General features: G+C 39.3%; 1 protein-coding gene across 1 annotated transcript in view; it reads right to left on the reverse strand.

The window, feature by feature from the left end:
• Positions 1-387: 387 nt before the first annotated feature.
• The window catches only part of nrxn3a (neurexin 3a), a 127,048-nt gene continuing 105,760 nt past the window's right edge, over positions 388-21,675 (reverse strand). The window contains 7 exon segments of the mRNA XM_076108119.1: positions 388-978; positions 981-1,481; positions 13,016-13,106; positions 15,231-15,538; positions 16,229-16,318; positions 18,122-18,293; positions 21,278-21,459. Coding sequence (XP_075964234.1) covers positions 539-978; positions 981-1,481; positions 13,016-13,106; positions 15,231-15,538; positions 16,229-16,318; positions 18,122-18,293; positions 21,278-21,459 — 1,784 coding nt within the window. The 3' untranslated portion in view covers positions 388-538.

The following is a 21,675-nucleotide window of genomic DNA, read 5'->3' on the forward strand; positions in this document are numbered from 1 at the left end:
TTGCTTAAAGCAAAATAAGTCAGACACCACACTTGTATTATGTATAAACCATAAAAAATGTGTCATACTCTGATGCATCAAGAGTCCTTTTTTAACTTTTACAATGACAGTGTGCCTGACCCCCCTCTCGTTAAGCACTACATGTTGCTTACATGCTGAAAATGTAAAGATTATGAGCCTTTTGTAATTAACAATCTTACAAAAACAATTTTTGTTTAATGCCAAGGATCACATAGCTCTAAAAGTCACTTAGGAGAATGATGTAGCTGTGAAATATTTCTATACTGATAACGTCTCGGACCAGATAGAAGAGTAAGGTCTCTAAAGTTGCTAGTTAGCCTTGTCGTTATGCTTACAATAGTAAGTGTGCTTTATATTACAGTACATATCATCATTTCAACTACTCAGCACAGTATAAGATTATTCAAGTTCCATGTTATACCATCATTTGTCATAGCTCCTCGCAAGGAAACTGATAAGTAAATGTTCTGTTAGTGCTTTCTTTCTTCACTCTCTCATGCTCACAAAAGTCTCACAGTCACACATAGTACTCCTTATCCTTATTTTTCTGTTTCTTGTTGCTGCCTTTCAAGCTCTGCTGTTTGTCCTTCATGACAGCGCCATTGCTCTGCACAGCTGAGTTGGTTATGTAGTTCCTGCTCTCGTCCACCTGGTAGGAGCCTTCATCCCTGTTCCTGTACTTATACATGGCATACAGAAGGATGAGGATGCACAGGGCAGCGGCCGCCACTATTCCGATGACCATCCCGGTGGTGCTGCTAGATTCACGGACCACTTCCGAGGGCCCTGGAACTCGCCTGACGCCCGGCTCTGTGGGGAGTGCTGTGGGTATATTACGGAACATTGGGGAGGTTATTAATGGGCCCCTCAGCTTGGTGCTGTCTACCTCAAAGGATGTGGGCAATGGAAGCAACACTAGGTCGGGCTGGGGTTTTAGCTTGCGGTTATTCATTTTGCCGGCTGTTTGGCCGGAGCATTGTTGAGGGGTGCGGTGGAGGCAGAGGTGGCGGTGGTGCGGCTCTGGTCGGCGGTTAGTAGTGTGGCGGTAGTGGTAGTCCTAACGCGTCTGGAGATTGGGATTGAAGGTTTGTTAGGTCTAAAAGTCTTGGGTGCGTGAGTATTGTAGCCACCTTCAAAGCCTGACGTGGATGAGGTCTTATCTGTTACCAAGGAGAAGGTCGTGTAAAAATCTTCATCATCAGTAGGGGGCAGGTTAGACTTCAACGCTTCCCCAGAGCCATACCCCGATATCACCAAGCCATCATCATCACAATCATCGCTGCCTCGGTTCGACAAGCAAGGTACCCCCGCCTCAGTGGCCTTGGACAGGGACTCTTTGGTGGTCTCAACAATGGTGAGGAGTGAGTGGTGTGTTGAGGGAGTGGGAATGAAGGGTGCACAAGGAGCTACAGAGGGGTGCACTAATGGATCCTGAAGTACTGGGATGACTAACTCAGCTCCTGGGGTTGGAGACAGACAGGCAGTCATGTTAGAAGCCAGCATGGGGATTTTATGACATATACTAAAATAAACACATCTGGACAAAACACAACAATAAATAAAATAAATGATATATTGCAACAGGTTTAAGAGGATGAGCCAGAAAAATGTAGTTAAATATGCATTAAATGCAATGTGCTCGCGAGTTAAGTATAATTGTTTTTTACTAAATATCCTTTCAAAAACTTGGAAGGGAAAGTACAATCTTTAACTGTAAACTGATAAACTGCACTACTAAATACAAAAAGAATTCTAAAAAAGTATTAAGCCGAGTAGTTACAGTCAGAGTTTTTCTCATCCCTTTATTCCCCCATTTATTAAATAAGAAGTAAAACTTATATTGTTAAAAAAAGACTTTCCTGCAGTAAGCCAGATCAAATAAAATGTATTATCCAAACTGCAAACTTGCTATCATAATGGAAATGGCAAAGGCTCTCCAATCATCTTAAACCCATTGCTTTATTCACAGAAAACTATAATTATAGTTCTACAAACATTTCTCAGATGCAGAGCTGTTCTGGAGGTAAAGTTATCTCAATCTTAAAGTCACCTTTCAGTGAGAAAATACAAATAACCAGTTTGTTTGTTGTAGCCGCCTTGAACAGTGAAGATGGAACTGTTTGTAAAAACTGAATTAGAGAGAAATGAATTAGATGCAAATTACTGATATCTTCATTCTCAAGAGAAGTCTGGTTAATCACTTCTGATTGGACGCATTTTCCAGGCAATTTTTCATGATATATGACAAATAATTCTATAAAGTCAACCGCTGTATTGCCATGTGCAAACCATTTGTGGACACTAAAAATCTGAAAGTTTGCATATCATGACCTAGAGTTCACTACCAAGAAATGTGTAGATTTTAGTTTCTTGTAGCTAATTAGTACAAACTATCAACAGGTCAGGATCAAATGTGTGCAAATGACATGGAAGGTATTCCAGAGAGTGGAACACTAACAGACTAGATAGCTACTGGGATTGTAGAAAGCTTTTGTCACAAATCAGGGAGACTGATCATGGAAGTGTCATTATGCTGACATAATTTAGATTTTGTTGTAAAAGCAGCTCTGCGACCAGGAAAAATCTGTGTAACTATAACGGCTTTAAGTTTATACTTTATCAATGGCAGAGCAAAGTCACCTGAATGCTCACCCTTTGTGAAATACTAGCCTGAGTGAAAGATGTCATGTACCTTCATCCGGCTTCATTTTGCAGTTAGCCTCTTGCTCACCAGAAGAACAGGAGACCAGGTCCCCGAACAAATCTATTCTATACATACATGCTCTTACTTTATACTTCAATAATCAATATATCTTCTTAGGCACTAGTAATTGTAAAATATAAAATCAGAACAATTATTTTCAACTGTAGTATATAATATCTGAGCTCAAATCTACACTGTATGAATCTGACACATTAGACAGCATTATTAAGTGACTTCTATTTGTTGTGCTGTTAGTTCACCAGATCACTTTCTGCTGAGCTTGCTAATTATAAGGCTTTTTAGGGATGTGTTTATTTCCTCACCATAATCCATGAATCCTTGTTCCATTTGACAATCTTGATAAATAACCCTCTCTCTATTCTTTTTCAACTGTATAAACAGTCTTGGTAGAAATGACTCATTACTGAAAATGAAATATCATTGTCCTTTCTGTATTTGTTAAAAACAGAGGATGTAACATAGAGCTGGGCTTACTGAGTTGCCCAACACTACAATTCAATAACAACAAAAGGCTTTAAATTACCACATCTATTACACTGTAGTAATGTTGCTCTGTATGTTTCCCTGTGTGCTGTATCAGTACCGCTTCAGTCATTGCAGATTCTTTATGAAGTGTTGAACATCAGTTCTGAAAATATAAATAAAGTGTTTTCTCTCTATCTGCATCACCTTCAGTGCTAAATAGCACATTTTAGAAAAAAGTAGATGTTCTGGTGACATGGGCCCTCCTTACTTAGAAGGAGAAGTGCAACAAAGTTAGATTTATTCATCATGGAAATATGATCTCACGCAGGTATTATTGGAGTGAACATTCAAAGTGCCATTGACATGAAAAGTATCCACCAAGCATGTGCATACTGAATCTTTGATGCACATTGCATATACTTAAAGCAAACTGTTGAGTAACTCACCAGCTATCAGAAACACCAACATATGCATTCACAAGCACAACACTCTGTATTCTATCATGTCAAACTGTTAAAGATGCATTCGGTTCTCAATGTTCACAACTTGATTGGAGATGCAGTTTGTAAGCTTTTTGAAACCTTCTTTTAACAGATGCTGTAGTAGGTAGGTGAAAGTCAATTTAGCATTTTATATTCATATATAATAGAAGTATTACTCAATGATGAATAGTGGGTCAACTTATGTCATGTGATGTGATCCTATTGAATCATAGTGTACCATGTGATAACATAGGATTTTTGAGTTGGTTTATCATGTAGCACCTACCACGTTAACTAGTCACTTTGCTTTTAGTGTGAAGTACACAAGAATACAAATGTTGAGACGCTCCACTATTCATATTTTACAGACTGCATCTTGAAAAAACAATTCAAAGAGAGTGTAAACATACATACTGTGTGTTGTCAACTTACATCAACAAATTGCCCACATGATTTAGGCATGAAGAAAAGATTTTACAAAGGAAAAGTTGTGTAAGAATGTTGGATAGCCACTTGGTACCGTTAAAGATCATTTTTATCCATTGTAGATTGTGTTCTATCTTAAACATGACGGTACAGGGAGGCAACAACACATACATCCACAACACATAACATAAAAAATAAACACCATAATTCTGTTTTTTATGTTTTGTTTTTTCCTGGTAAATAGTTTGTTTGTATTTTTTTTTTACAAAAAAATGTGTATCTACATTTTTTTCATTGCAATAGACTTCAATAGTATCTAAAATCTATTCATGTTACAGTTTTTGCTTTAATTGTAATTTGATCTTTAATGTAGAATGGATGGATGACATTATACTTTAATATCTCTAAAGACAAGGGAGAAGGTGAAGAGGGGGGTGGGACCTATGAACATACTACATAGGATATGAGGGTGATGAGGGTGACAGTGTAAGTCAGTTGCCATGTCCATGTAAAGGCAGTACGAAGCGGTCGGGCGGCATTAGAGCTTTTGGCTGTAAGGAAGGGATGGGGATATACAAACAATGAGCAATATACATGCCCATCTACAGAAAAGAACAGAAGAACTCTAACACTGACAAGTCTGACAAACCCTAAACTGCAACTTCTTAGCCATGCAATTCATTTGTTTTTTGTCTTACAGTCAAAATATTATTCAACAAAGATTAATTTGTTTTGTCAAGATAGATTTTTAGAAAATCAGACAAATGGAAGATATGTGAGAAGAGGATCGGGAACTGCTCCACCTACTAATTTGTGGGCTTTTTGTATATGTTTAAAAAAAATGCATGAAGTTGAGTTGATCGAGCAACTGTTGCCGATTTTAACTTTCCTCTTTTAATTTAATATTTGTCAGGAAAGCATACTGTAGGAAATAAAACACACAAGTTAGTCACTGAAGTAGTTCCAAATAAATAAAAAAAAGTCTAATTATATCAAGAAATATTTCACACTGTGATTTAAATATTATCTGATTGACAATAAAACAAACCAAACATACATAATAAGCCAAAAACCATAATCAGAACCAAAATGGCAGTGATCAATTGGATAAATACAAAAAATATGACCAGTTAAAACTGTCAAATGAAAAATGTTAAGATGGAAGAACAAAGCCAAAATATTGCACACACTACAACCAGATGCACACAATATAAAACAGACACTGTTGAGAGAGGCACTCGACTGGAGGACGAGCTCCTCTCTCGTGTGACAAATCTATCCGTAATGTTAGTCTTTAAACATGAACCGGCCGTGCATTCCGGGTCTACATCAGAGAGAGACGGTACTGGCTGAGGATGGGTTATTATTATTCTTTGGTTTTGTTTTAGTTGTCCTGCAGGATGTTGATGCATGCTTGAAGTAAGTTGCATTTAGGGAAAGTAGAAAAGAAACAACACAGCAAACTGGGAGCAGGTAAGACTGACCAATGTTAGAAAAATAGGAGACGGACACTGTGTCCCAATCCCTTACTATTAATGAATGTTTAATAAAGTTTGTGCTGACAAGAAACCATATGTGATACTCATGAAACAACATGTGTGCAGACAGACGTCAGTCAAAGTGCGACTTTGTAAAGCTACAGCCAATTCTTCTCTATTTCTGTTGTGCGTTGCATTGCCGTGTGCATCACCACACTCAACATCAAGTGAATTCTGTATGCAAACTGACATGTTTGAGTATACACCCCCCCCCCCCCCCACACACACCAAAACAAACAAAAAACTGGGTACTAGAGTGTAGTATGCAATTGGGACACAGCTCAAGATTAACTAATAGCATTGGGGAAGAGGGACAAAATAAAACCACAGAACACATATTAGCAATATTTTGTTATGTACTGTATATGAAATGCAATTTATTCGGGATTCAAGTCAAAAGAAAAAGGTTAAAGCTGATACCCATGACATTGTGCATGTTGTCACCCAAGTGGACGCTGCAGTTTGTGTGAAAACTTGTAGTCAAAGCAAAGCTTGTTCCAACTAATGAAATGAGATACTGGTGGACTTAAGCCTTTGAGTTTGTTGCATGAACATACTAACATCAATATTTCTCATTAGCAGTTTACACAGTGGGTCCATGGATGCTTTCACACTGGCATTTAAAGCTAGGGTACGTAATGTTAAGGGCCGCTACTACTACCCCAACCTTCATCGCTTCATATTGCTCACCTCCCACCCACAGCTGCAGCCGATACAGTTTTAATAGATACAATTGAACAGACTAAATGTTTGCCATGGGTCATAATTTAAAGTATGACACACTATCGGGGGGATAAGAAGACTGTCATTTTGAGGACGACAGACAAAGATGCAACTGACACTGATTTCCTCATGTGCTCTGTTTTCATTTTACACAATAAACAAATTTACTCTCCTAAAATGAAAATAATATATATTTTTTTTCTTCAGATGACATTATTGTCATAATTAATAATGTGTTTAAGAAATAAGTTTCTCACAGTTAATTAATCTGTTTATATGGTAGGAAGTCCTTGTATGTTGATATGTTGGTAGGATGAGGGTTAAAGGCTGGAAGTGCCACAAAATATTTGTGAATGTTGACAAAACTTTCAAAATCACAACAATTTGTTTAGTTTTAAATCAGAAGAAAATTCCAACTAAATTCATGGACAACAGTAGAAGAGTTTAGAAGATCTGTGTGTGTGTTGAGGAAGTAAAAATACACGCACACCGTTATGCCAGCAGAGTTACAGAAGTCGCATCTATTTGACCTGCTGTCATGTTGTTGGAATAAAACTGAACATCATGAAACTTCACGGCTTATTTCTTCATTCTAATTGGGAGATTTTTTGCAAGAAACGACTTCCTGCCAAAAACCTACAGCACTCGATATCAGACAGTCAGTTGCAGCAGAAGTTGACGTTTGCACCAGTTGGCCGACTAAACAGTTTTGGAAATGCAGCAGGCACAAATAAAAAGCTGCAGATCTGTGCTGGACATAAACACACGGGAACTCATTTTTGCAATCATTGCGAAACTACATGAATGCAGCACAAATGCCCTATCTTACAATGTTCATGAATGTGTAACATACTGTAATGCGTGTACAAACAAGCTGAGAATATCACCTGATTTGTGGAGGTGACTATCTGTATGTTGACCTAACGTTAGCAGATGTGTTTAGTTGTTAAAATGCGATGGTGACGGGTTGTTGTTCGTGGGTTTTAGCAGGTAGCTGCTGTCCCCTCTTCCAGGTGTTGCGTACCAGCACTGAATCTTTTAAAGGTAAGGAGTACCGGACCGTACCGGCCTACGGTCACCCTTGGTACTGTCTTTTAGAAAGTGTAGTTCTATTTGTTGTGATTCTCTTTATATCCTGACAGCATCAATAAATCAAAAGCTCAAAAAAACGAAAAAGAAATCTGGTATCTGTGGCTGTCGCAGGACTGTTATAAGATATATATATATATATATATACGATTCCACCAGCTGCTAGTTGAACAGCTGTGAGTACTAACAGCAGCCATGTTGGTTGGTTACCTTCATAATGATCATTTTGGGGGAGTTGCATTGAAGGAAGACTTGAGGGGACGGACTCTCAAGTGTTGGTTACTTGACGACTTTCTCGGGGTTCATAGCGCTAGTGCTGCTAGCTACCTTCATGGAGGAGAGTTGTCAACACTGGGCTGGCTTTTTAGGTTGGATTATTTTTAAAATCTTGCGTAATCTTGCTGGTTTCTCCAATGTTACTGACCCAAGCTTTGAGTTCAAATCATAAGGGGTTCGCAATATAGTTTCTTTTATTTTTTTGTGTTGTTGCTAATACTCACTAAGTACAACTTGACACTGCACATTACTTTTACCCAGGCAGGAAGTGAAAAAGAGGTATTTGATTTACATGTATTGGACGGTGGGGTAAATTGAGCACACATTGTTCTGACCATTTACACACGCCAAAACAAGGGCCGACGTTTCCTCACATTCGTGTGTTGAGGAAAACGTAAATGTACCATCACAACAACAGTTATCCAGTGTGAAAGCATCAGCGGTCGGACTCAGATTAAGACTCAAACAAACTAACCTAGTGTGAAAGCAGTGCCATTGTTTGTATGTTTTACGGTGACTCCACCACTTCGAAGGATGTATAAATGCTTGACCAAAAAATATTACGGATACCAGCTTTAACCCCATAGTGTCTTTTGACTTATGATTCAATACTTTGCCTAATGCAACCCACATGGTTCTTCATGTCGGTAAAAAAAGAATCGGAGAGGAATTCCATAAGATGGCATATGTCTGACTAGTCTATGCTCAAAGGAAAATAAATGGAGACCAGACGGTCTGTTCACCAACTGTTTTTAAAACACTGGTCAGTGAACACAAAGCATACGTGGTGTATAAACATATTTGGGTAAAACTGCTTTAATGGGAACTTTTTACAATGTTTAATGTTTGATTTATTTAACTGGCAGGAATTGAATATAATATTCATAAATGTGTTTTTATTAGTATAATGACCTGAAACTAAGAATCATTGTGTTTTTGTTTCTCTTTACGTAGGGAAAGTTAATACTTCATATCAATATATATTTTCAACAAGTATGAGAAACCTATTTCCCTCTGCTCTGTCCTCAGTCTCTCATCCACCACCACTATGTTTACACCAACACAGAACGCTAGCTAACTGATAGCACATTGTTACAAAGAAACTAAAGCAGAAGCTGTCTGTCTGTAGTCTAACTGTTGTGAGACAAATCAGCCAGGAGGACAGAGGACAGAGAACAGAGGACAGGAGGACAGAGGAAAGGAGGGCAGGAGGACAGAGAACAGAGGACAGGAGGACAGGAGAACAGCGGACAGGAGGACAGGAGAACAGAGGACAGGAGGGCAGGAGAACAGAGGACAGGAGGGCAGGAGAACAGAGGACAGGAGGGCAGGAGAACAGAGGACAGGAGGGCAGGAGAACAGAGGACAGGAGGGCAGGAGAACAGAGGACAGGAGGGCAGGAGAACAGAGGACAGGAGGGCAGGAGAACAGAGGACAGGAGGGCAGGAGAACAGAGGACAGGAGGACAGGAGAACAGAGGACAGGAGGGCAGGAGAACAGAGGACAGGAGGGCAGGAGAACAGAGGACAGGAGGACAGAGGAAAGGAGGGCAGGAGGACAGAGTATAGAGGAGAGAGGACAGGAGGAATGACTGATACTGATAGATGTCTGTGTTCTTCATTCTTTATAAACTTCACTCAGAAATTATATTTAATTTATTGACATTTTAGATTTTTGTTTCCAGTGCGATATTAAAACCTTGATATCGTGACTTTGCTGTTGTACACATTACTGTTGCTGCTCTAGAAACTATATTGTTATATCTAAATTGTTTATAAATTCTATTCCTGTTTGGAATTTACTTGTTATTTATTCATGAAGAAGAAGAGAGTGTTGATCAGAGTAGCCTCTAGTAGTAATACAATCCTAAAGTTATCTATCCCTACCTGAAGGCCACCGTAGTTCTCACGCTTTGAACGGGAGGGGGGAGCAGACGGGTATTCAGTCGGCTGCAACTACATAAACTGGTGGTGCAACTCCTCACTGGATGCCGCTACATCTAACACACTGTTCCTTCAATTGAACTACTCTCTATTTAATGTTATTCTCTCTCTCTCTCTCTCTCTCTCTCTCTCTCTCTCTCTCTCTCTCTCTCTCTCTCTCTCTCTCTCTCTCTCTCTGAACAGATGTTGTGATCATGTGTTTTATATACTGTATAATGAGGCTATGGAACAGCTGTTTAGAGGAAATGTGTTCAACATGCTGGGCCATGCAACTTGGCATGTGTGTGCTTGCTTTGATTATAATGGATCTTATACATATCAGGCCACAACATAATCTCATCTCATTCATATTCATTTTTAGGCTATATCTTATAAAAATACAACAAATGTTGACTATATTATAGTGCTCAACCCTTTAAGCTGCCACAGAGACGATACCTGTCCATGGTTCACAGATTCTATGGCTTTAGTTCTGTGGCACCACGCGTGAGACTCCTACAGCCTGTACAATGTTGTGTACTGTCCCCATAGCTGGTTTAGTGAGGACATAATCTAAACCAGCTACAGTTCTGCCTTGTGAGAAGCACATTTTGATCAAGAAAGGTCTAAGAGCTTGGCTAGACAATAGTCCCACCTTTCATTATCTAAAAATATAATTGTATTATTAGATATGGTTGTATTTATGAGTGACACTTGCAGGTTTAAGACATTAACCTGGCCATTAATAGGAACAAATGTATTATTTATCATTGGCCATGGGGTGTTTTTGTAGCATTCTCATATTGTATGAGTCAGAATCTATGGTCTCCAAGAAAAAATATCAAACCTGTTCACTTGGTCATCAAATATCTAACAGTTTACAGTATTAGGTAATCAAGAACCCTCCCTAGTTGCCATCTTATGAAATTAATTAAAAGGAAAGGTGAACACAACAGATTTACAACAGAGAAATAACTTGATAACTTCTCCAGATAAACCAGACACACAACAGCAACACTGACGAAATAAAGATGGGGTAAGATATTCATTGGTTTCCAATTTAAACACAAATGTAGACAAAGCAACCAAGTTGGTCTAAATATGGGGGCATGGAGTCAAGGATCAATCAAAAAGCATGCAAAGAAATGATAAAAGGTCACCCTGCAGAGAAATATTAAAGTGGAAAATGCTAGAACTTGTGGCAAAAAAAAAAATGTTTTTAAGCCATCCGCACTAAAATAGGTTCAAATGCAGTGTAGCAATAGGAGGGAGTTGGCAGGGGAAGGACACTGGAAGAATTGAGAGGGTGCAACAGTATCCAAACGACAACTGCTGTCGGTTACACAAGGAACTGTTCTTGTGAAAGATGAAAAAGTTGATGGTAAAAAAAGATTTATTTTTTTGCCTTTTTATTTGCTTTGAAAATTGAAATAGGGATGTTTTCATTAAAAGCCGCCTGGAACCCCCGAATATATATATATGCAGAAACAATTATCACCAAAACATCATGCCACACATGATGAGGCCAAAATACAACTGCATGTTTTTGGATGATTGGCGAATAGACGAGAATGATGTCTCGATAACACAATTTAGAATAGACATAACAAAACAGGAAATAGCATTTACTCCCAAAATAATACAACAAAGGACATTTTTAAAATGATAGCATGCAGTCAACGTCAAAGTGATGTTAGGGTTAGAATGATGTGAATTTCTGTGTAAACACATGATTGGATGACTGGGGCCCTGTCTTTGTCTTTCTTCACAGATTCCCATGAATCTCAGACTACACACTAGACTAGAGCGCTAAACCCATTTACACCGCAGCCCTTCACATACTCTTTGAAACAAATTGGGAATGACCTTCAAAAGGGAGAAAAGCACCGAGATCCTCACCAATCATGCTTTTGAATAAAGGAATTTGACTACAAATCTATTCCACCATATGGCGTTTATGCTTGACAGCAAAATATTTATTTTCTTATGAAATGTCAGCTTTTTATTTGCAAAATAGCTCACCTTGATCGATTCAGATATTATTGAGAGACAAGTCTGGTTGTTTGGTTGATAATAATAATAATAATAATATTAAAAATATATATATAATGGTTTAACTGATGATGTCAGTGGGAGTCCTGTAAATCTGTAAGTACCAGAGGAGTTGAGTATGTGAATGTACTGTAACAGGAAGGTTTTTACAGGACTGGGACAGCTCGTCTTTATTCCCAACATCAACAAAATACTGAAGCTTACATGCCATTTAAAGCCAACAGCAGCATGTTAAAGGCATCCTGTTTGCCGGCTGGGTTGGATATCATGAATTGAATTACTTATGAGAGCATTCAAATAAGCACTATAGTCGAGAGGTTGCGTTGAATTGTTTTAAATGGGCTATAACTATACAGAAACATCATGTTATGAACATGCTCAAACTAAAGAACCTTCAGAAAGGTGTGTGACAGTTTGATTATTCCGTATGGAAGCGTCAACATGACTGTTTGCTGTTTCCTACTAAATTGATGTCACTTAAATACGGGAATTCCCAAATTCTTTCAAGCTAATTCCCTAAGCTATCACAAGGCTTAGAAGTTCTAATATTTAGATACAAAAAAGACAGAATAACGAGTACACCTGAAAGCAAATGGATGACCCAAAAAAAAAGGAAAAACTGACAGAATACACAGAAATTCAATGATATCTGTTCTCTAATACATGTACCAAAGTAAGCCAAAATGGAAAAACACAAATGAAAATAAAACATCACTGTAGTCTATACAACACTTTGCATTTTAGCTGAAAATAAATAGAAAATGAAGGACTGTCGTATCAAAATGAAATCAGCAGAGCAGTGAATGGCAGGAGCAGTGGACTCAAACATGATGGGAGATATTTTGCAGCATCAGTGCAGAGAACATGATTCACCCTCATACAAATTGTGCACATTTGTGATGTCATGTACGAACCCTTACTATTCCTCTCAGCAGGCAGAATTTGTATGCATATTTAGTGACCATGTTAACCACTTCAGAAGACCCCATGTGCAAGTGTAGCTCATGCTATGAACGGCTTTCTGGGTTAGTGAATGAAACTAAAGAAACTCTCTCTGTGACTGACACATCAGTTCAATCTTTCTTTTGCAATTTAAATTTGAACCTTGCATTTCATAACTCAGCTCTCCTTGCATTGGGTAATGTGTAGTGCAGCTATGTGTACTGTTACTACCTTGGCTGTTTCATGAAGTTACACTTTGTTTAACCATGGGGGGTATGATGCTTTGAGGATACTGTGATCCTTCGGGTGCAGATGAGTGAAAGCACATAAAAAAGCAAGCAAATGCAAACTAACCTAGCCCACCTGCATGGCTAGTTTCACACTCCTCCAGATCTTCGTCATCACTCGAACACTCTGCAGATGACACAATCTCATCTCCCGGATGCTTCGTGGGCAGAATGTGGTCATCAGAGGTCACAGCCCCAGCAGAGATACCCAAAACACAAAGAGCCACCAGCAAATAACAAAGAAGACACAAAAAGACAAGGAAAGTACACGGAAGGAGTTAGAAGGTGAGCAAGGAAGGTCATAACCTTGGAAACATTAGTTTGACAAAAAGATCTTCTGTGTCTCGCAGTCTCCCTCTTGTTGTGTTTGCAGAGTTATCAAAGTATTGATCACATGACAATAGGTGGTCATATATTGGTGGAGATGGTAGAATGACTCTGGTTTGGACTAGTCTATGACAATGGATGTTGTCAGTGGTTTTGATCTGATGTTCAAAAACAGCTGATGTCTGCCAACTTTATTTGGTTAGTACATAACAGTCCTGATTGCTTTGTGATTTGTTTTACGTGTAACAGAATATTTTTACACTGTGCTCTAGTATATCATTTAATATTATTAAATTATAATGAAATCCTTGCAGACCGCGCAGTGACAGCCCGGTTAATAACAATCATGCCGGGAGCAGGGGGCTCCGTCGCTCTACGACTGGAGAGAAGGCGCAGCGACCACTGAGTTCACGGCCCCCAGGCGAGGGGTGCTGTAAAGCTGACAACGCCGGAGCCGCCAGACACTTTCTCTTTCTGAGCCGAACTACAGCCTGTTGCTGAGTAACACTGTGGAGGAAATACGCACAGAGAGGGGCCAGCCAGTCCACCCGTTGAGAAGTGTACAAATATGTTCAGTTCATGTGGCGGGACGAAATAGACTTAGGCTGGCCGGCTGCAAAGGATTTCACTTACACAATAATGGGAAATTGTCAGGAACTCAACATACGCAGAGGTGAAAACGCAGGAAATCTTGTGCCAGTCGCAGACTATGAAATCAAACCGTCTTACATTGGCAAATACCCCATAAAACTCAATGTTAACTGGGACATAACATCTCACATTTTTCACAATAACATTTTAATTTTAATTATTTTTTAAAATTTATTATACTATATTGATCCCTTTAAGGGGGAAATTTGTCTCTGCATTTGACCCATCCCTGTATATAGGGAGCAGTGGGCTGCCAATGACAGGCGCCCGGGGAGCCGGGGGTTCAGTGTATTGCTCAGGTACACTTTGACACGTGACACGTCCCAGTCGAGGATCGAACCGTTAACCTTCCGGTTCCCAGACAACCCTCTTAACCCAGTCAGCCATGGTAACCCCTTTTTTTTTTTTTTTTTTTTTAATTTTAAATTGACATCAACAGGTTCCCAAGAGTTTTTTTCTCTCTGATAATAATAATATTATGGCTTTTTGACTGGGAAGCAGGGATTTGACTGTTAGTTTTGTACAAAATTCCCTGTTAGGAAATCTCGCTGGAAGACATCGAAGTGAGAGTTGGAGAGAGGAGTGTCAGATAGAGTTTGTCGAGTTTGAGTACAGAAGGCGTAGCTTAAGGTTATCTTAAGTATCTTATGTTGTAATATTTCCAATGTCATTGCTGAATATTTGGCTGGTTTTGGCAAAAAGTGTGTATGTAACGTTGTGTTTAACCGTGATACCTTCAATTAATGATGTTCCACCTCTTCATTCAGAATCCTGTGTCGGATTATTGCTGTTTCACTGATATAGTCATAGGTGATATATATATATATATAGGGAATTTCTAACTGAGCTATTGGTATGTCTTCAAGCCTCCACTTGGTCTGCCAGTGGAAAGCTTTTAATGTGAAACAGCAGCAGTTCATTTTGTATGAGCAAATAACAACTCCAGCACAGCTGCAATGAGTAAAGAGTAATTGGTCTGATATCTAGAAGTTCCATATGTGAGCTCTGTCTCTGTCGCTCCTGAGCAAATCACATGTCACTCAAGAGACCATAGAATCCAAATCATATTAACTGGTATATAATGAAATAACCAATGTCATTCCCATGTCACTGTATGTCCCGGGCCCAAAACCAACTTTCCATTTTCACTGAATTCAGCACAGTTAGAAGGGAGACGCCATCAACAGGAGTTAGAGAATTAGATGGGTTGCATTCATTATTTGACGCAGTTATTCCTTTAGTGGATAATATGAGTTTCTCATCTGTTCCTCATATGTATAGTTATTATAGAAGTCTATCCTTACCTGTACAGTTGAGGAGGATCTGTGTTTCCGTGTGGTAGTGGTGGACATCATGGTGGTAGTCTCAATGAAGGTAGTGGACATCTCTGAAGACATGGCTGTGGTCCTGGCTGAGCCTGCTACACTGGGTACATCACCTACCAACCTCACACTGCCATTAATCTTGATGTTGGGGTTCCCCCCAGCAGCCATGTTCAACACTTTGAGGCCATTGTAATAAAGGCCAGACAGTTGACCCTGAAAGGGCCGGCCTTGATCACTACCGCCAATTGCGACTGTTGCTTGAGTGTTGAAAATTGTTAGCTGCCGTCCTAGAAGAGACATCCAGATGTAAGACATTTTCAACAGAGGAAAACACATTCTAATATTTCAGCAGCACTATTCATTTACAAAAAGACTAAGAGCATTATTTTTGTGGCTGCGGAACGACGAGAGAAAGCAGTACTTGGTCCTTTTAGATGCTCACAGACTATGCGCTGGTTGTTGCATTTGCACAATAACAATAGGACCCTCGGAGTCTCCAGCCATGCCAGTGGCTACAAACGTATTTTTGAAAACATTTCATAATACTGAGAGATTTATTCTAAACTCATTACTATAATGAATTCATTTTTTATTGCATATTGAATTATTTGACTAGTTATTGGTTATTTAGTTATGTATTTATTATTTTTAGTCCACAACAGGTTCCATATGTAGATGCATGCATGTGTTTACATTTATGTGCATGCTAGTGACACTCAGTTTGATGGTACTGTTAGAAATGGAAAGCAAGTCTGACAACTTCAAAGGAAAGTTTGTATGAATATCTTATGACCGGCATTAATGTGATATCATCAGGGTTGTATCATAGAAAACACTCAAATCTAGAGTTTAATAAGGTTGAAATAGAGTAAATGAGCATTCAGTTATTCTTCTCATTATAGTGCAGATACGCTTTTTCACATCATATCAGTATAGTGAACACACAGAAGCATAGAAACACTTTTGTTTGAATTTACCTTTCTCTTGCAGCCACTCTTCTACTGGTCTGGCGTATTTGAAAGGAATTTTCTTATTGGCCATTTGATAGCGTTCAATGTCACTGTTCCCTTTAAAGTTTAAAAGACATTTATAAAGACTTGTATTGATCATCACCATCATGTCACCGTGAGCAGATATCACTTTCCCTCTAACATTTACAATATGTTTAAATGATTTTATCTGACGATTACATTTTTATATTAAACTGGTTTATGTCACAGCATAACTAAATCTCCCTATTTGTTAACAAAAAAGATAAAAAATAATAGAACAATAACCATAATATGATTAAATACACGAAGCAGACAAAATGTCAATATTTCACCATTCCAAACATAACAACACATAGCTCTGCATCATGTCATAGCTTCATTCATTTCATTCAGACCCTTGGTTGACACAGCAACAAAGAGGCTCGGGCAACAAAAGTTAAACTTGACAACTATTTGACTTTTCCACTTTCACTGCAATGCAACACGGTAGTTCATTTAGGATTTGGCAGTGTGTGTGTTCAGTCTCACGTTCTAAACAACAATATTGTCATATATTGACATATTGTACTTCCTTTTTTAGTTTAAATGTGCTCTTTACTAGTTAGAAATGTATATATCCTTTGTCCTTTATGTATGAAAGATTGAGACACAAATTATTAGATTTACAGAGTGTAGGATACTATAGTTGCATTTCTTCCCCCTATATTTCATTTATCGGCCCAAAAAGTGTTCCAGCTACGACTACTACGATAAAATGAAACTCTTGGAAACTGTTGTAGCTCTGGAACAGTTCACGATGACAAGTATATGAAGCTTGAACAAGAGGATACGATATGAGCGTGCGGTCCACTTGAGGGTTTTTGGCTGGGACGACTGCAGTGTGTTTACCAAAGCGGCAGTATGATGGAAATATTACTTATCAAACCGTCCACATAGGATTTGATAGCAAAGTCTCAGTGAGCAGCTTATCTGTCTCCTCTGACTTCCAATCATCCACATACAGCGCTGAGCAGCAATCCCACAAAGGTTTAATATGACGTCAAGATGTGTCCGATAGTAGTAATTGTTTTTGTCCTGTTGTGTGTAGGGTGTTGCAGCCCCCCCCCCACCTGCAGTCTATATGCTCATGTGGAATGTTGCTCGCACTCGCAGTTCTTTTTTCCTATCTATATGTATATCCTCATTGTATGTTCTCTCCCATTTCTCCTTCCTCCTCCCTTTCACTCTGCAAAAACAAATTAGCTACAGACCCAATTTATATCCATTTTCTTCTCTGACTGTCTTTAACATCACTTCCAAATTATTGTCCCACAATTCCTTATGTTCCTTGAACAAGGCCCCATGGAAATTGTACAATCCTGAATCCCATGTCAAGCCGACAAGGAAAGTTGGGTCCTACTTACTTCACCCACAAAATGTATATATTGAAGTTCCTGCTGGAGACCAACAGAGGTCCACAGAGTTCAGAGATTACCTAACAACTCCTCAAACAGTTCAAGCCTCTGAACATGGACAGGTTTTTTGGGTTGTTTTTCAAGCTCAATTGTATACTGCAACAGCAGATATACGTACATCATGTGCCAGCTCATTTAAAAGCTGAGAAGCACTAGGTGCATACTAAGTGAGAACATAAGCAGTTGAACAGAGAACGTAATAATGTTGCTCTTCTGTAGATGCAACCCATTGACCTTATCAACTGTTTCAAGACTTGATCCCATTGTCTTATCATCTATTGACACTAATTGTTATGTTTCTAGCAGTAGGTTTTCATTGCTAACTAATAGTGTCAGATTTGTTGTACATGTGCAGTAAAGAGGTTGTACAGTAAAGATACAGTAAAGATGTAAAATAAAGATGATTGACTGATTAGTTTTGTACCTGTTGGGAAGTGCTCATTGATGGCCCAGTTATCCACCTGCAGTGTAGCATTGCCACCATTCCTGGTGAAGCGAACAACATGATACTTCCCATCATTCACTGGGGTGCTGCCCTCCTGAACACCGATATCCACTGTGCCAATGTTGAATGTCACTCCAATTTTGCCTTGTTGCTGAAATGAGAAAACATGGTTAGTCATCTATACCACTCAAGGTGGTGGCTAGCACTGTCGCCTCACAGCAGGAGGGCCCGGGATTCGATTCCCAGGTTCAATGGCCCATCTGTGTGATAGTCTTGTGACCTGGAGGGGGGCTCCAGCCCCCCATCCCCCAGCAACCCTGAATGCGGTTAAAAATAATGGATGGATCTTACATTAGCTAGCTCATTAATGAGATTTTGAAGGGCTTTAATTTTGAAATGCTACATCAGAATGTCCTGGTTCTCTCTGAGTGACACCTTGAGGTGGTCTGCTATTAACCTGTGGTGAAATTATTTTGTAACTATGCACCATTTCCTCTAAAATCTAATCTGAAATTAGACAAATTGTCAGCCAAACACACCTGGCTATCAATTTATGTGTTTACTTGCCGTGGTTGAAGAAGCTGCAGTGTGTTATGATTCCGTTATTGAACTAACACTGTGTGGAAATCTGGTGTTTTTAGATCACATTATATCATGTTAGATCACAGTAAAGGCGTTAAAAGATGAGTTTGGGGCGGCTCATCTGCTGCTGAGCTGGACTGTAATGCAACTGTGAGGTGTGTTGATAAAAAGGTATTTGTAAAAGTCCTCGTGGGGTTCAGGCCCCCTGAAAATGTTGTCCGGAAAATGGATTTATTGTTTGCTAAATATTGTGGAATTGTAATTTTTTTTTACCGGATTAAACAGCAACGTATGGGCAACACTATCATATAAATCACTTTTTACACACTCCAAACACAACTATAGACTACTAATATAAGCATCTAGAAAATGTGCCATAAAAGGACGAATTTGTGGCCATAAATCGCCATCATATTTAACCTCCTCCACTCCACCCCTATTTTGGAGCAAAACCGCCTAAAATGAAATACCCAAATTAAAATGGCTGTAGCTTCTGAACCACTCTGACTATATGCATTAATGAGGTCTTTCTAGAAAGAAAACCCCCTACGGTTCCTTGTGGAAGTGTCTGAGACCTGTAGGTCATACAGAAACAGAGCAGTGGTCCTTTGAAGTCAGTAAAAATTGAAGATTTTTGTCCGCCTAAAATAAAAAGTATCTTTCAGTATAAATAACTGCCTGTGGCTGTATCTGTACAGGTGAAGGACAGTATAGGGCTGTAACTACACTATCAGTGAACAACTGCCTCACATTTGAAGAAGATTGGACAAAGTATGACCATTCTACAGTGTTTTAAGAGATCCAGGCGGAGCTCTAAAAGGATATTTGGAGACCCAAATGGACACATGGTAACCAAATGATATTCTGACACACTAAAGGTGTTTCTCCCTTTATATTTTGATATTATATTATTTCCCTTTTATATATGGTCGAAGACGTGGTGTGTGAGTATCGGACTTGCTGTGCGTAATGGCTGCGACCGAGCGCATGATCGAGTATGCCGGTAACTCATTTACGCAAAGGTTATACGTTGGTTTGCGGCTTACGTAAGAAACAGTCAAGGTTTGCACTATAAGTACTAGCATTTTCTGAAGGCAGTAGTTCCATGGTAACATCCGCTAGCACATTGTCGGGTCTGTAATGTGTCTTTTTCCGTCGAAATGCTGCAAGATCCGACTTGCAGCGGTTATGGCGACTTTAGACAGTGTGTGTTCGGGCACCGTTTGTGACAAAATCCATAAGAAATTAAAGAAAATAGATGTTTTCTTTGCAAAGATGAGGATTTGGGGCATGCTGGGATACCAAACACGGCCATGTTTTGTGACGTATTTTGCGGAAGCAAGCCGTACGAACGGAAGGGGAGGGGATCGCCGGCGTCCTCGCCGGAGTGGAGAAGGTTAACTGCACATCGATTTTGGACCAGGAAGCTAACGGCTAACGAGCTAAGCAATGCATTTTGCAGAATTAGCATTCGACACAGAACGCATAAATACCTTCGGCTTTTCTCTCCGTGGAAGCAGTACAAAGCTGTGAGTGGACAAAGGTACCATGGCACTGGTCTTCGCCAAATCAAATCTTGTTTTTTGCTCACGTTTTATGAAAAATTTGTAAAATAACGTCGAAGATTATCCGGTTCAAAGGTACCATCATTGTTGCCAACTGCATCCTGTTTACTGCCGAGCTGTTTCCAGTATAAGAGCGGTCAATCCAGTTTAGGCGAGCGGTCAGACTTCCAGTGAACAGAATTTTACGCTCGGGGAGATGCGGCACTTCTTGCAACGTTACTCGCTGAAACTTGTGTCAATCAAGACCCGCTTCGAAGCCAGCATTCCTGAGACTCTGACGGGTCGAATGCGGGCTCATTGACTGAAATCGACCAATGATAGGCTGAGCTACAGCACCATACACACAGAGCAACTGAGAAAATCCTATGAATGACAGCCAGAAACAGGCTCTGAGAGGACCCTTGCTGTCAAAATGATTTCTAACGGCTGTATTTGGATATATTGAATAATATGAGTGATAAAAAAAGTGAAATATATAGTTATATAGTATATAAAAGTACAATGTAAGAGCTGCAACAGCTGGTTCGAAAATGATGACCTTGCGTGCCCTCTCTGTACTAAAGCCTCTTATTCTTCACTTTATCCCAGCCAATCTTTATTCAACAACTACTTGATCGGTTGTGCTATGATTTGGGAGAGTTTGGGGCAGCAGGCTGCATTATTTCCAAAAACATAATATCAATAAAAGTGCTTTTTTTCAGGCGAACTTGAATATTTTCAATTTGAGCTGTGTAATGTCTTCATTTACTATATTAACCAGCAACATATACACAATATTACCCATCTGAACAATCTCACAAGTGTTATAACTGATTATAGCATCAAAATTTATTAAAATAGACCTTGTAGTTACAGAACTGTGGTCAACGTCAACTGATGCCCACAGCACACAGTAAAGGTACAGTAGTTCAAAAAATAACCAAAGGAAAGCTGACACTAGCAAACATAAAATGAGACAAGTAGTGTGTGTGTGTCTGTGAGAACTTACAATGTGCAGCATTAGATAGTCCCCCAGACCAGGTGCACTTTCAATCCTGACCAGGATGCCATCTTTCAGGGAGGTGCTGAAGCCGACGGTCAGCCTGTCCGTCCTGGTGCTCGGTCTCTCATTAGCTGGCCACTTGAATGTAATGAGGCCTCCTCCTTTGCCAAAGATGTACGTCGTCCCAGCTGAACAGAGCAGAAGGAGTAAAATCAATAAACAGCTCAGCTCTGAACTACTGTCATGAACTGACGTCATGTGGTGGTAAGGTGCTGTAACAGGTACATAAAGTAAGTTAATACAAGAATAGCAGATATCATAACACTAAAGAGATGTGGAATATTATTATAATAATAATAATTTTACTATGTTGGTCTAGTCTATTCTACACATTTATTGGTCTG

Source organism: Anarhichas minor, unplaced genomic scaffold, assembly GCF_050575085.1.
Source record: "Anarhichas minor isolate MPS153535 unplaced genomic scaffold, ASM5057508v1 ptg000040l, whole genome shotgun sequence".
NCBI lineage: Eukaryota > Metazoa > Chordata > Actinopteri > Perciformes > Anarhichadidae > Anarhichas > Anarhichas minor.